Here is a 13,858-nt window from a genome sequence, read left to right as displayed (position 1 = left end):
ACGTATGCTATGAATTGCACTGGAACTATAAGTATTACTCTGAAGATCATGGAACTTTTATTTCGTTAAAGTTCTTCACACCAGCGAAGTCGCCAGTAAAATCTTATTTAATAACAATTCAGAAAACTCTCGGAGACTTAGAGATAGTTTTTTTTTATATTTTGAAATATGTAAGCATATATCTATAGTATTATTTTTAATAGACATCTCTGCAGTCAATACCAGGGGAAACCAGCGAACGGTATACTTGTTTTCCCCTGGCATAACGACTGCAGAGGCCTGGGGATCGGAGGGGAAATAGGATTAGTGGGAAGGGATGGAATGGGTGGGAATTTATCTACAGTAGGATAGGTAAACTCAGAATATAATGTAAATACTATAATATATTAATGTTATTGTGCATTCATATATTCATATTTGGTAGGTAAATGTTTAATATCTACCTAGTAATGCAAGTATTTGTAGTTTAATAAAGATAAACGACTCTTCACAGGCCTGTGTAGGGGATAATAAAAGTTTCCGCCTGTGCGCCCTCATGCTACAGCCACCCAACCCATCTTAAAGGACCACCCTGCAAGTCGCTCCCATAAAAATTTTAACAAGTCCCCTATAAGGAAGGCACGTGTGCGTCTCGCCGTGCCCCCGTGCCCACTCCGCGCGTCACCCGGCCACGCGCGGCCTGCGCAGCCGCGATCACCGCGCGCACCATGTCCGCGCACCTCGCCATCTCCCACCAATCTTATTTCATCAACCAGGAACAATTAAATCGCTATGAAAATTTATTCTTCACGCGAGGGAAAGGTAATTGTTTACTTATCTTTCCGTTCTTTTACGCGCCTTTAGCCAAGCGCTTCGCGTTCCGTGTTTTAAGATTGATGGTGTGAGAGCGCGGGTCGGTAAAAATAAAGCGTTAGGAACGACTGGGGTGAGGCAGAATGGCGGGGGTTGAGTGATCGCCCTACAAGGGGTCGCACCCTTTGATTCATTGTGTTGCGGTTGGAACGGCATTCACCTGTCCGAGCGGGCGAGTGCATTTTTAGTCCGTGCTATTTTACTGTTTCACCTGCTGACGTAACAATGTTTCGCGCAATTCCAGAGACTTTAAGTTACGATGAACTTCACTCCATTTTCTGGCCACATCCCGACAGCCGCGGCGATCCCTAGTATCCACCAATTCGCCGCAAAATTTGGCTATGAAGGAGCTGGAAGTACTTCGAGCGGCGTGCTGCAGGAGACAAGATATCAGACTCCTGGAAGTGGATCCGGAGTTCAGTTCGCTGTGGCACCAGCTTCCAGTAGCGTTGCACTAGATGGTGTAAAATTTCGACAAGCTGAGAGTGTGGTTGTGGTTAGCAGCGCTCAACCTGGGACAGTAGCACTTGCTGGACTAGCCCCTATTCACACAGGTATGTAATTTAAAACAATTTGCATGTTATTAACTGTAAAATTTGCATTATCTAAATACTTGATATATCTAGTAGGTATTCAAAGACACATCAAAAACACAGACTTTACACCGCTACTCCTACAAAATAATGCTAACGGAGCAGTAAATTCTTAGATGTCTTTATTCAAAAACATAATAGACAATCCACACAATTATTAAAAGTCTAAAGGAAACTCGAAACATAAAACCATGGGAAACCCGAGATTTGCTACGATATTTACGTAATAGAGAGAAAATGCAAAAGAAGATTACAAGAAGATAATTCCGTTTTAAAAGTAACATACTCTAGGTATCGCGATTTTTGTCACCATCTATTATGTAAATTTTAAACTAAAAAATCAAAATTTTTGAAACAGAAAAATGATCCTAGGGCCACTTAATATAAAGTCTATAAGATATACCAAGCATGTCTATTCACCAGCTGTAGAACTTTTTAATATTGATGCAGTTACATTTTTTTTCGAATTATATTGATAAATATGAAAAAAAATTTAAAGATTTTTTTGTATGTATGGGAAACAAATGAGCCTCTAAAATGTTGCAACAGAGTAAAGCTTTATCAATCAATGTGAGCATAACTGGACTTTAATATTCTATATGCATATTGTAAAAGATCATTCTTAAAAGACTTAATCATGAAAAATCTAAAATCCGACTCCGCAGTTGCTTTTAACAGTATCTATCTATTAAGGTGGTAGCTCAAGGTCCATTTTCATACATTTTGTTTCGGCTTTAATCTGGGTAACTAAACAAGTATTGGCAAGTAAAGAATTTAAATTCACGTCTAGTTAGTGATTAGTTCTCGCAGTTGAAAGAAAAATGTAAAATAATTAATAATCATGGATATTTCTGCCTTTAAAATTTCGTCATATTAAATTTTAAAGGCCGAAATATCATTAGTAATTAAAATATCTGAGCGAAACCTGTATAGGATCAATCCAATATTTTATTCCCACTTATCACACACATCTGTAAACTTACCGTCATTATAGGGGTCTTTCCAGAAGCATTTAAACGAACATTGGTTCATCTCGTTCACAAGGTGGGTGACAAGGACAGTATCAACAACTACAGAGCAATATCGGTTTTACCATTGATGTTTAAATTTAGGAAAAGATCTTAAAAAACCGTTTACTTAGTTTTATTGCAACCAATAAACTGTTATATAAAAAACATTTCGGTTTCAGTGCCGTATTGCGACAGAGGATACGGTTATTACCTAGTGTGAGAAACTATCCAAGGACATTGATAATAATCAGAAATGTCTAGGAATTTTCTTGAATTAATTAAAGCTTTGGCAGAGTCTCTCTTCGCATCCGTATGTCCAAAATAGCGCGTATTGGTATATGAGGTATTGCAGTAGACATCTTTACTAGCTATCTTAGGAATAGATACCAATATATTAAAATGAGGTGATAAGTAAAACAGCTATAATAAAAGATTACACATACACGCAAGCTACAATAAAAAAAGTTCATAGCAGATTATAAACTTGAAATATGTAAAATAATAAGTACTTAGGTACATAATTATTATATAATTATAGATATGAAATCCAATGATATGACACTAATATATTGAAGCCAGTATTATAGTTTTGGACGGGGACGAAACCTTGTTAAATATAAACATTTTCGGGAAGTAAAATAGTATTAAAAACTTACGTACACCTATCAGGTACAGTACTTATTTACGGGATGTAAACAATTATCTAGAAACTAGATTACAATACCTAACACTTACTGCGTGTTATTATTTATTAATTTACGACTTTAAAACACGGTTTATTATTATAAAATCATGGTTGCAGTTAACACTGGCGTGAAATACCAAACTATATCTGCTTCTACATCATCTGTGAATCTTGGCAATATCACGTACGGCGGACAAGCTAGCTATGTCCAGACAGAAACTGTGCAACAGCAGCTCAAAGCGGAACAGAGAACTGACAAAAGGGAGTATCGAGAGGAGTTACACCATGACCTTATGGCTACCATGATGCACCAGCATCAAGGTAACGTTTCATTTACGTAATTTTGATACAGAAAAAAATTACAGGATCAAATTTCAATCTTCTATTATTCTGAGTTCAGTGTCGCATTACATTTAATAATAGAATGTATAAACTGAGTTGGACGCTATTGTAGCTCTCAGGATACTTGAGATATCAAATAAATATATTTTTTTTGCGTATGTCATAGTTACTTACTGTTCTTAGTGACTCAAGCAACACCCATCCAGCAAGGCACGCAACAGTTATTAGTAGTTCTACACGAGCCTAAAGAAGCAGCGGCCCTCGCGCGCGCTATCAAGCAGGAGGGCAGGCCCGAGCGAGCTGCCGCTACGGCGCCAGCGGAATTCATTAGTAAGTATATAAATAGTTTTCCAGCAATCCATTAAGTACAATATGCGTGATTTACCTTGACCGGTTTAAAGTTTCCCTTTAGCTAATTGATCCTTATTTTTAGTTTCTGTAAATATTCTGAAAATAACTTCAGGTCTTCCTTCAGGCTAATCAAGTTATATTGCGCGTATTGTACAGATTGGGGGTTGGTTTGAACTAATTATTGAAAAGAATAAAATGTTGTTTTATTTTATCCCCATTGTTGTAGGTATCGGTGACGTGACCGACGCGTCCACGTGGCAGTCGCTTGGTGGTGGGGTGGCCGACTACCTCTCCTCTTTGCCTTTGCCACTTCATCATCTGCTCAAATATTCCACTCCTGCCGCCATCAGTGATGGCAAAAGGGATGACCAGCCGACTATAATTACCGCTGTCAATGCTAACTCTTTGAATGCCGTGCCTATTGCTACGGTACGCGAGACGCAGGTATTTTTTACATTCCGATAAAATTTGCGTAGTTTGATTCCTTTCTAGCCGAATTTCGGCCATGGCGGCCAATCTCAACGGAGCTCAGCAAAGTACGCAGGAGATATTATAGTACACAAGTGTGTGCGCAATACCCAGGTGCACTCTCTGTGCCTTCACTCTCATAGTCCAGTGAGACGGCAATTCAACATGACCGGAAAGAGATCACGTACAAGACCAACGGCTTTACGTGTTTTCCGAGGCACGGGGTTATCACACCTCCAATTACCTAACTCCGAGCTGAGACTGAGTACTTTTAAGATTTTAGGAAAAATCCACTCGTAATAATTTTTTGGCCCGACCTGGGATTCGAACCCAGGACCACAGCGTGGTAAATTTTATTTTGCGTTTTGTTTAATACACTAATGACTAGTGCGTTACCGGTCAAACCTCAAATGAACGTGACCGTTAACGTGACGTGAATAAGATTCTTTGTTATGTGGCTATTTGGTCTTTATCCATGTAACATGCATTATTTTCTGTCTAACTATCCTGTGGATAAGATAGCTTTTTTTACTATTGGCATTGTAAATTGATTGAATATTTTTTAGATGCCACCAAATTCAGTGAATAGTGTAGTGGTGCAAACTGCTACTATTGTCAACCAGACGATAAACACGAATAATATAGCAATATCGAAGAAAAAGAAGAAGAAGAAATTTATCAAGGAGAAGAAACAGCGACCAAAACCAGGGGAAATACGACTAACCACTGCATTAGGTCAGTATTCACTTTTTAAAGTAGTTTTAATTTATGTACCTTCCTTTAAAGAGAGTAATTAATTTAACATTTTAATGTGTGATATGGATTAGATCTGTTTTGCACATATGCATGTTTGTATCTGTATGTCTGAATGTGGCATCATAGCTTTTAAACGAATGGGCAAATTTTGAAGCGGTTTTTTGTTTGAATACTGTGATCGAGTTGGTATTTAGCTATAACTTATGAAGATCTATGCAGGCGTTTGAAGACCATTTCATTTCTTCAATTCAGAGTTAAGTTTCAAGTCAGAGTAATTAGCAATTTTGTGTACTGATACTTCAGTGGTATTCACACATAGCAACCTTGAGCTGATGCTGCAGCATCACATAGTGTGAGGGATATGCAACTCCTCAACTACTTACAACAAATATGTGATACTGGTATGGTATTAATGATAAAGTTAAAGAACAAATACATTTTATTTTTGACTTTAGAGATTGTTTTCTGTGGGGTTATTTATTGTTAGGCACTACTGAGTGGTAAACACCATGTCCATCAAAACTTAGTCTATTGAAACTTACAAGATGCACATAATTTCAGATGGCAGTACGCTATATTGCTGCCCTGAATGTCACATGGCCTATCCAGAGCGTGGAATGTTGGAGCAACACTTGGTCGGTCACACCATGGAGAGAAGGTACTACTTATAATTATTAGCAGCTTATTTGGAAATCAGATATATCCAGTAGACAAGTTGGCATAATACTGACACCTATCGAGAGTCGCAACATCTCCGAAATCTACCATTACCTATATCTAGATTTATACCATACATTAGCTAGGCATGCTAAGACAATTAAACAAAAATCACTTTTTATAAATGATTTATGCATAACAATGTTATCTTTAATTTCTTTTTAAGGTTTATATGTGACATTTGTAATGCGGCATTGAAAAGGAAAGACCACCTCACCCGACACAAGCAGTCGCATAACCCGGAACGACCACACGTGTGTTCCGTGTGTCTCAAAGCGTTCAAGAGGAAAGAACAACTGACATTGCATTTCGTGATCCATTCGGGTGAGAAAAGACATATCTGCAACGAATGCGGGAAAGGTGAGATTGTGAACTTTAATTATTGATTTTTTAGTCTCCTTTTATTTTGTATCTGCTATTATTACGCGAAATTGGCAAAATCGCCGATAAATAAATGCTGGCAGCCATAATATAAAAGAAAAGGGAAGGATTGTTATCGTCTTTTGTAAGTCTTTTGAACCATGCCACCAAAATAAGTAATGGAAACCTAATTGCCTATCTGGGAGAACTGAGGAGTAATACTGCGAGGAATTTTTAACATTATATGATGCACGCTCAGTCTGTACGAATTTGAAATCTTAGGCCCCATCTGGCTCTCGAGGTTCTATATTAAGCATTATTTACGTCATACTTACCTATTAATAATATTTTATTGTTATCTTTTCCACCCAGGACAATTTTTACGATGAATTTACCTTTTTAAAACCAGGGTTCTATCGCAAAGACCACCTCCGCAAGCACACGCGGTCCCACATAGCGCGGCGCGTGAAGGCCGAGCTGTCCCAGCAGGGCTCGAGCTCACCGCCGCTAGCGCAGCCCGTGCCGGCACCTGCGCCCTCTTGACCGGACGACGATAAGCACGATCTCCTCACGCTAATACAGGCTACCAAGGACGCCTTCTGAATTCAACGGAGTAACAATGATCGGAAGTTAAAAATAAGGGCGCGATCCAACATGGAGGTTAAGTAAAAATTGGTAAAACGGGGTGAATAGAACTCAAAGTACTAAAAATTTAATAATTAGACTAGGCATTGTTGGTGGGTTCGTTGGGGTGAAAAGCCTTTCTCGATACAAAAGTCCGTAAATCACAGTACGACGCCAGCAACATCTATTTAAAATTTCATCATATACCATTTGAGCAAATTACCGCAATAAAAAGTAGCCTATGTATTAATCCAAGATATGGTCTACTCCTGTGCCAAATTTCATACAAATCCGTTCAGTAGTTTCTACGTTTACTCCTAACGAACATACAGGCATTTTCACAAACTTTTGCATTTACAATATTAGTACGATTAAGATAATAGTAGTAAGATTTGGTAAAGCGAATCAAAATTAATAATTAATTTTGTTTAGAATGAGTAGAAACGTTTATATTTGCTTTATTATAGTTGCTTCAACTTTGGAATAATAAATTTCGTTTATCGCACCAAGTCCTATTCACTCCGTATTATAAGTACTTAAGTACTAAAAACATGTAATTATGTAGATTTTATCATTTTTATAACGAGTCAGACGTATCGATATAGCGGGTTGAATCTTTTATCTTATATTATATTTTTTGTGATGAAAGTATCTAAATATTAATTTATTCTGTTTAATGATTGTTATTGACCTCTAAAAGAGTTTTATTCGTTTATCGATAAATTGTTTATATTCAAAATTCGTTTATTTATAAAAATATTTTTGGGATTTTAATGTTTTATTAGTTTAAATGTTTATAAATTGTAATGGACAGTTGTTGTATTTTAGTTGTAAAAATATAGTCGTAAGTGACTTGAACGTTTTGTCAGTTAGACTGGAAGAGATGCGACGCATGATTGTGGATGGATTTAATGGCAAGTAGTTATATTTCCAAAAGCGAAGCTTTGGCCATAGAAAAAGGAAAAATATTTGTTACAGAAAACATACCTGAAATACCACATCCTTCATGGTCTATGGATTGATAAAAATATTGAGTCATTGTATTATTTCCGAGGGAATAAAGGCAATTGATCAAATATAAGAGTAATACTTGTCACTGCCAAGGAAGTATAGAAGAAATAAAGGATCTCGTAGTTCGTATAAATTTTTACCTTAGCGGCGAATCGCAGGTCATAGATAAAACATATTCGATTATATAAATAAAACATATTTTTATAGATAATAAAAGTTCATATTGATTAAAAATGGGGAATAGTACAAAAAACTGTGCAACATTTCGAAAGAGCGATTTCTTTGGATTCTTTGCTCTAATCATAGTCGAAGCAATATTAGCTTAACATAAAGCAATAATTATACAACAAAATAGACAATGCTTTTCACTTCTTTTACGAAGAGATTTGTAATTTTAGATAATATCTCATCAGTAAATCGTTTAAATTTTACACATGTAAACAATTCAGCAATTTTTTTTTTTCATAGTGCTTCCAATTTTCATGTTTAATCTTTCATAATAAACATTTCACTTAATTTGCTGTTTTATTAAAACTTATTTTAACGCGAATAGGTCTAGTCAATTTACTAATACATAATATAGCTGTGTACAATATGTTTAGAATGAAATAAGTAGTGTCCAAAATACTTTTATATTTGTACTTTAAATTACATACAACTTATAATAAAATCACATATTTTTAAATTCAATAGCTAAAAAGGCCAGTTATGAAGTTATTCAAATATACTAATTTCTCTATCAGGTTAAAAAGCGTGATTTGTAAAATAAATTAACCTGTAATACTTTGATAATATCTTCATAATTGGCCTCGTCAAGGAACTTATATAAATAAATTTAAGAAAAAATACACTGAACGTGCATTGTATCTGTTAATGTGCCTACAATGATCACTGGTTTACCTTTAAACGGTATGTAAAATCTCTTTAAATCTAACAGTAGTCATATTACGTACATCAATTTTAGAACATAATTCAAAAAGAATGAAGTGCAATTTAAAATAACACCACAATTAGACATAAACAGAGGACGAGTACAATGTCATTAATTTAATTCACCCACTATAAAAGGGAGTATTGTCTTGATAATTATGTATTTATAAGTATTTTAATTTACAATTGAATCCCTTCTAGCTGAATTTCGGCGTCGGCGATCAATCTCAACAGAGACAAGCCTAGTACGCAGGAGATATTATAGTGCACAAGTATATGCGCAATACACAGGCGCCCCCTCTGTTCCTTCAATCTTGTAGTCCGGTGAGACGGCAATCCGACATGACCGGAGAGAGACCAGGCGCAGGACCAACGGCTTTGCACACTGTCCGAGGCACTGGGGTATTAAACCGCCAACTTTCTGACTTCGAGCTGCGATTGAGTAAATTTTTAATAGACAAGTCAGTCACAATTATTTTGGCTTGATCCGGGATTCGAACCCACGACTTCAGCGCGGTAGAAGACATTATTATACAATGATTTATATGTCAAGTAGCTCGCCGTTAAATTATTATTGCAAATAAAATACCCCACATTCATAATTTTTATTGATCCAACGACCCACATGTTACTTGTAATGAGTGAAAAAAATACCTTAAAATAGGGTAAGTATTTAACTGGATTTTGTGCTAATTTATTGGATATAGCCTGCTTGCAGCATGGTATGAGCCAGTAATGGACATATTATATTTTGATATATTTGGATCGGGAACAGACAATTTAAATATCCATTAACATGTGAGAACAAACATTCACTCCTTAGACAAAAATATTAAGAAAACATTAAAATATCATTTAGTATTCGAGAATGGCACTATATCTTACAACTTATAACAATATACACATATGACAATTATCTTTACTTAAGGCGATACCTCAAGGTCCATTTTCATACATTTTGCGTATCGCCTTAACTGAGTATTTTACACATGAAAGAGACAGTTTAAAAATGACAAAATCAGAGCAATTTAAACCTAAATGACACATATACATCGATTTTACTGAGATCTTTTTATAGCAGCATACCGTTTGGACCCAGTTCATATAACTATACACTCTTCTGACCTAAGAAACTTCAATAGAAATGGCTAAATCTTATTCAATTATGCATTTATGCGGAATTTCATAAATAATTTTACTACTTCTCATTTTACTTTACATGTGATGACTTCATCCAAGCAAATTATTCAACAAACATTCCAAGTCAAAATATATAAGACCCAATATATCTATTTATCTCATTCCTCACAATATTTGGATATGCCAATATAAGTGATACGTTGTTTGTGTATATAGTTGAATGCGTGCGACTATAAAATCACAACTCATAATATTTAAAAATTCTCAATTATAAACTTGACAGCCATTTTAACGCATTGGGTGATGAACCTGTTGTCTTTTACAATAATTTTATCAAGACATGAGTTCAATCGCCGCCCAGGACAAATATTGGTGCGTTTCACAAACATTTATTTGGATCCAAGTTTTTTCAGATATCTCACGTACTTCTAATACCTATGATAATTGCATATCTATTAAAATGTTGCAGCATTCACCAATATACAACAAACTTATAGTTCCACCACTTTACCTATCACATCATGAACTCGGTCAAATCATTTAAGAATCTAAGAGTGTATCATTTCGGAGGAGCAACCGGTCGGGTTGATGGTGACCGCGCACTGCTCGCCGCTGTCCGTCGACATCACCATCTGGTATGGCACCTTGATCTGCAGCGGCACACGCAGCTTCGCGCTAGATGGCGCCTGCGGACAAGAGAATGGAGAAATTAATAAATTGAATTTAAAAATAACTCACGAAAAAACTGAATTTCTTCGAAATAGAACAAATTATTAAAAAAATATCCTTAGGATATACCTACGGAATTGTTACGGCACTGTTACGGAACATACTAAAATATTTTTTATTTCAAATTTTAAATTATAGATACTTTACTAACTTTGACTCATGATTTATTATGTTTACGCGAATGTGAGTCGGTGATGATGAACAATAACTTACGTGGATTGTGATTTCTGGTTTGATCTCAGTCTTTGGCGTCATGTTCGTGATCCGCAACAAGTCTGGCAGAGTCTTCTTTGGCTTCAGCTTGGTTTTGGTGTGCACTTGTATGTGTTTCTGCATGTGATCTTTACGATAAAAACCTGTAATAATAATTGTGATATATTAATTTCAGCACATTTTTTACTGCACGTTATCAAGTGCTTATGATTGTCATATGAATTAATAAACACATTTCAATTTATTATAAAATAATTTACTCATAAAAACACATATGCCCACCAGCGACGGCTTTTAATCTGCGACATTTTGAAATGCAAATTTGAAGTTATTACCTAACCCTAAATTCAATAACTGAAACAATACCAAAAGTAAAATTGTAATGTATCGAGCCCTACAGTGTAAATGATCGTTTTTTGCCCGAAACGTCATACAAAAGGACTATAATTATCATAAAGTCCAAAATCGAGTTTTGATTGTCGTTTTTGATTCTATACATTAATTATAAAAGCCCAATATGTCGTATCTGCACTTGTGGCTGTCATCATGTGAGTTCAATGATCACGTGGACACGCGCCTGAGGCGACACAAAAGTAGAGCCATCTAGCTCAAGGGCAGTCTAAGCAAAAGCGTGCTTTGGCTTAGATCACACAGATTCGTGTGAACTTATGAGACAATAATGGAAATTTATTATACGCGCCAACTGTCTAAGGATTTGGATGTTTCTTCCAATCCCAGCAATGTAAATTTGAAAGTTTGTAACGATGTTAATTGGTGTACAATGGGAACATAACGTGAGCGAAATCACGTGCAACAGCCATTTAGTTGTGGGAACGATCTGTGTAATAGTAGAATCAATTTTGATGAGATTTATCGGTTATGGTTGTTTGGAAACTTTTAATGCATGTTTTATTTTGTTAAAAATAAATTTTGGTTTGTTTCCTTTTTATATGTTTATCATGTATCTTCAACAAAAAGCTTTTGTAATTTGCAAAATTTTACATACAAACGTTTGATTTACCAAACGCTATAATATAAATGGTTACAGCCCTGCCCGTACCTTTCCCACACTCTGGGCAAAAGAACGACTTGATCCCAGTGTGTATGTGCAGATGTATCTTGTAGTGGTCTTTCCGTTTGAACGGCTTGGAGCAGTACTTGCACACGTACACGCGCTGCGGCACCGGCAGGTTGCACTCGTCGTGGAACATCGCGTATTCAGGCTCTTCGGGGGGCGCTAGGTCCACCTGGAATATAGTAGTAACGTGTTGAAACTTATTAGGTATACTTTTTGTGAACAATGAATGTACATTTTGGTCGATATTCAAATGTGGGCTGTAAATGCGGATACTGCTAAGAGCTGCGCAAAAAATGCGGAATTTTAGTTTTTTACCCGGGACAAATAAGACACAAAATTATTTTGAGATATTTTTGAATTTTTTAAATATTTTTCCAAGGATCGAGCCAGTTTTAACATATTTGTAACAATCAATAAAATTATAATCATAAGTAAAAACAGGTATTAACTCGCCTTTTGTTAAATTTATAAAAAAACCGAGTCATATTGATATGTGTGCGAAGATGCGAACGTTGCGTGCGTGAGTAGGTACTTGTCAATCGTAGATCGATCGATTTACGGGACAGGCTGTCCCGTCAGGACATTTAAAAAATTACCTAAAATACGGGACGTCTAGCAACGTTAATGTTAATACTCGACTTGGCCATGTCCTGGATTAAAAAGGCTACTTTTTATTCCGGAAAATTACACGGCTGGTATTCCGAGGAAGATAGTTCATGTGGATTGTATGCCAGCGTGGGTTAGCGTACTTGGGACGGGGGAGGCGACAAATTATGTAAAAGGTTTTTGTTACTCTAGTTACCTTTTCAAGTGGTAGAGAGTGGCGCGGGGAGCGTACCACCAGGCGAGCGGCTAGCTCGTCTCATCGCACTAGTCTTTATTAAAGGGTATGACTTCAAATGATGAACATTTTGTCGTTAAATCATTAACCACCTTACAGTTACTAAACAATGAACAAACACAGCAACGCTGTCATACGCTTGTTAAACGCTAAATTATATTAAAAGATGCGGCATCCTATGTAGAGTCGCAGCTATTTGTCCCACCAACATCTCGACTGGTTTTACATTATTTCAAAGACATAAATACCTAATATCTTAGTTTTGTCTACACCCAAACCTACCTCTACAAATTCCAATGGCAATTTATTCTCCTTTTTCGCTTCCTGTGGTGGGTTGACTTCTTCCTCGTCCCCCTCTGCATAATCCATGTCGCACGGGTTTTCTATCTTTACGACGGGCTCGCTGTGCGCCGACATGCACGGATGATTCTCGAATTCCGGATTAGTGCGGAACCCTGCAAAATGTATGGCATTAAAACGAAGAATGAACACAACAAGAACGGTGTTTAATAAGTAATTTGAGTTTGAAGTCGCGGAATTTTGGTTCAGTCCGTTCCCTCAACTAGGCTGACTAGACTGCGACCAACAATGTACAGTCAGTTACACAATTCATATTATATTTCTGTCTACAACGAAGTACCAACATGAATAAATGAGTTTTAATTCTCAATCACTTTATTAGTTATTTATGTGCTTGCGATAAAATCACCCGTAAAACGAAACTATTAGGATACAAAATGCTAAACTTTGTATCCGACTGTCAATCTAAGAATAGCAATCGCCCCTCCTTACATATCCCGAGGGGATCGAGAAGACGGGGGATTTGGACCGACCATCTGCTTTGGATAACCCACCTGGATACGTGGAAAAAACTAGTTAAGGTAACTCGCTTCTATGCGACATATTGTGGGAACGACGTATATCTATGTCTAGTTATATTATCTTTGCATATAATTAAATAGTATTTACATATAATACAATTTTAACAGGCCGATGTTTGTACATTATAGATAGGTATTGAATGAATTATATATATCACATAATTCTATGTCTTTTTTAGTAAAAAATTCCAATCATCCCGAAACATAAATAATGAAGGAACCATGAATTATTCTATTTTAATTTTTACCAACATGATTTTTTTTTCCAAAATTAAAG

General features: G+C 36.2%; 2 protein-coding genes across 4 annotated transcripts in view; one reads left to right on the top strand and one right to left on the bottom strand.

The window, feature by feature from the left end:
- The first annotated feature begins 541 nt into the window (after positions 1-541).
- On the top strand, positions 542-8,279 carry LOC115443667 (chorion transcription factor Cf2). 2 transcript variants are annotated; one of them, XM_030169154.2, is made up of 9 exons: positions 542-801; positions 1,097-1,406; positions 3,258-3,461; positions 3,666-3,812; positions 4,060-4,277; positions 4,868-5,036; positions 5,619-5,715; positions 5,941-6,134; positions 6,544-8,279. In XM_030169154.2, exons 2-9 carry the CDS (start codon positions 1,112-1,114, stop codon positions 6,675-6,677), a joined length of 1,458 nt encoding a protein of 485 aa, XP_030025014.1. In that variant the 5' UTR covers positions 542-801; positions 1,097-1,111; the 3' UTR covers positions 6,678-8,279. The 2 variants fall into 2 exon arrangements, with proteins under 2 accessions (XP_030025014.1, XP_037293616.1); XM_037437719.1 differs by lacking the exon at positions 542-801 and having other exon boundaries at positions 1,008-1,406.
- A 603-nt stretch (positions 8,280-8,882) lies between these two features.
- The window catches only part of LOC115443666 (zinc finger protein 84), a 34,358-nt gene continuing 29,382 nt past the window's right edge, over positions 8,883-13,858 (bottom strand). For both annotated transcript variants that reach the window (XM_030169152.2, XM_030169153.2), the window contains 4 exons: positions 12,983-13,155; positions 11,842-12,028; positions 10,782-10,924; positions 8,883-10,525 (listed from right to left, as the gene is read on the bottom strand). In XM_030169152.2, coding sequence (XP_030025012.1) covers positions 10,388-10,525; positions 10,782-10,924; positions 11,842-12,028; positions 12,983-13,155 — 641 coding nt within the window. In that variant the 3' untranslated portion in view covers positions 8,883-10,387. The remainder of the gene's footprint in view (positions 10,526-10,781; positions 10,925-11,841; positions 12,029-12,982; positions 13,156-13,858) is intronic.

This window comes from Manduca sexta, chromosome 12 (assembly GCF_014839805.1).
Source record: "Manduca sexta isolate Smith_Timp_Sample1 chromosome 12, JHU_Msex_v1.0, whole genome shotgun sequence".
Taxonomy (NCBI): domain Eukaryota; kingdom Metazoa; phylum Arthropoda; class Insecta; order Lepidoptera; family Sphingidae; genus Manduca; species Manduca sexta.
This window is presented reverse-complemented; position numbering and strand designations above follow the sequence as displayed.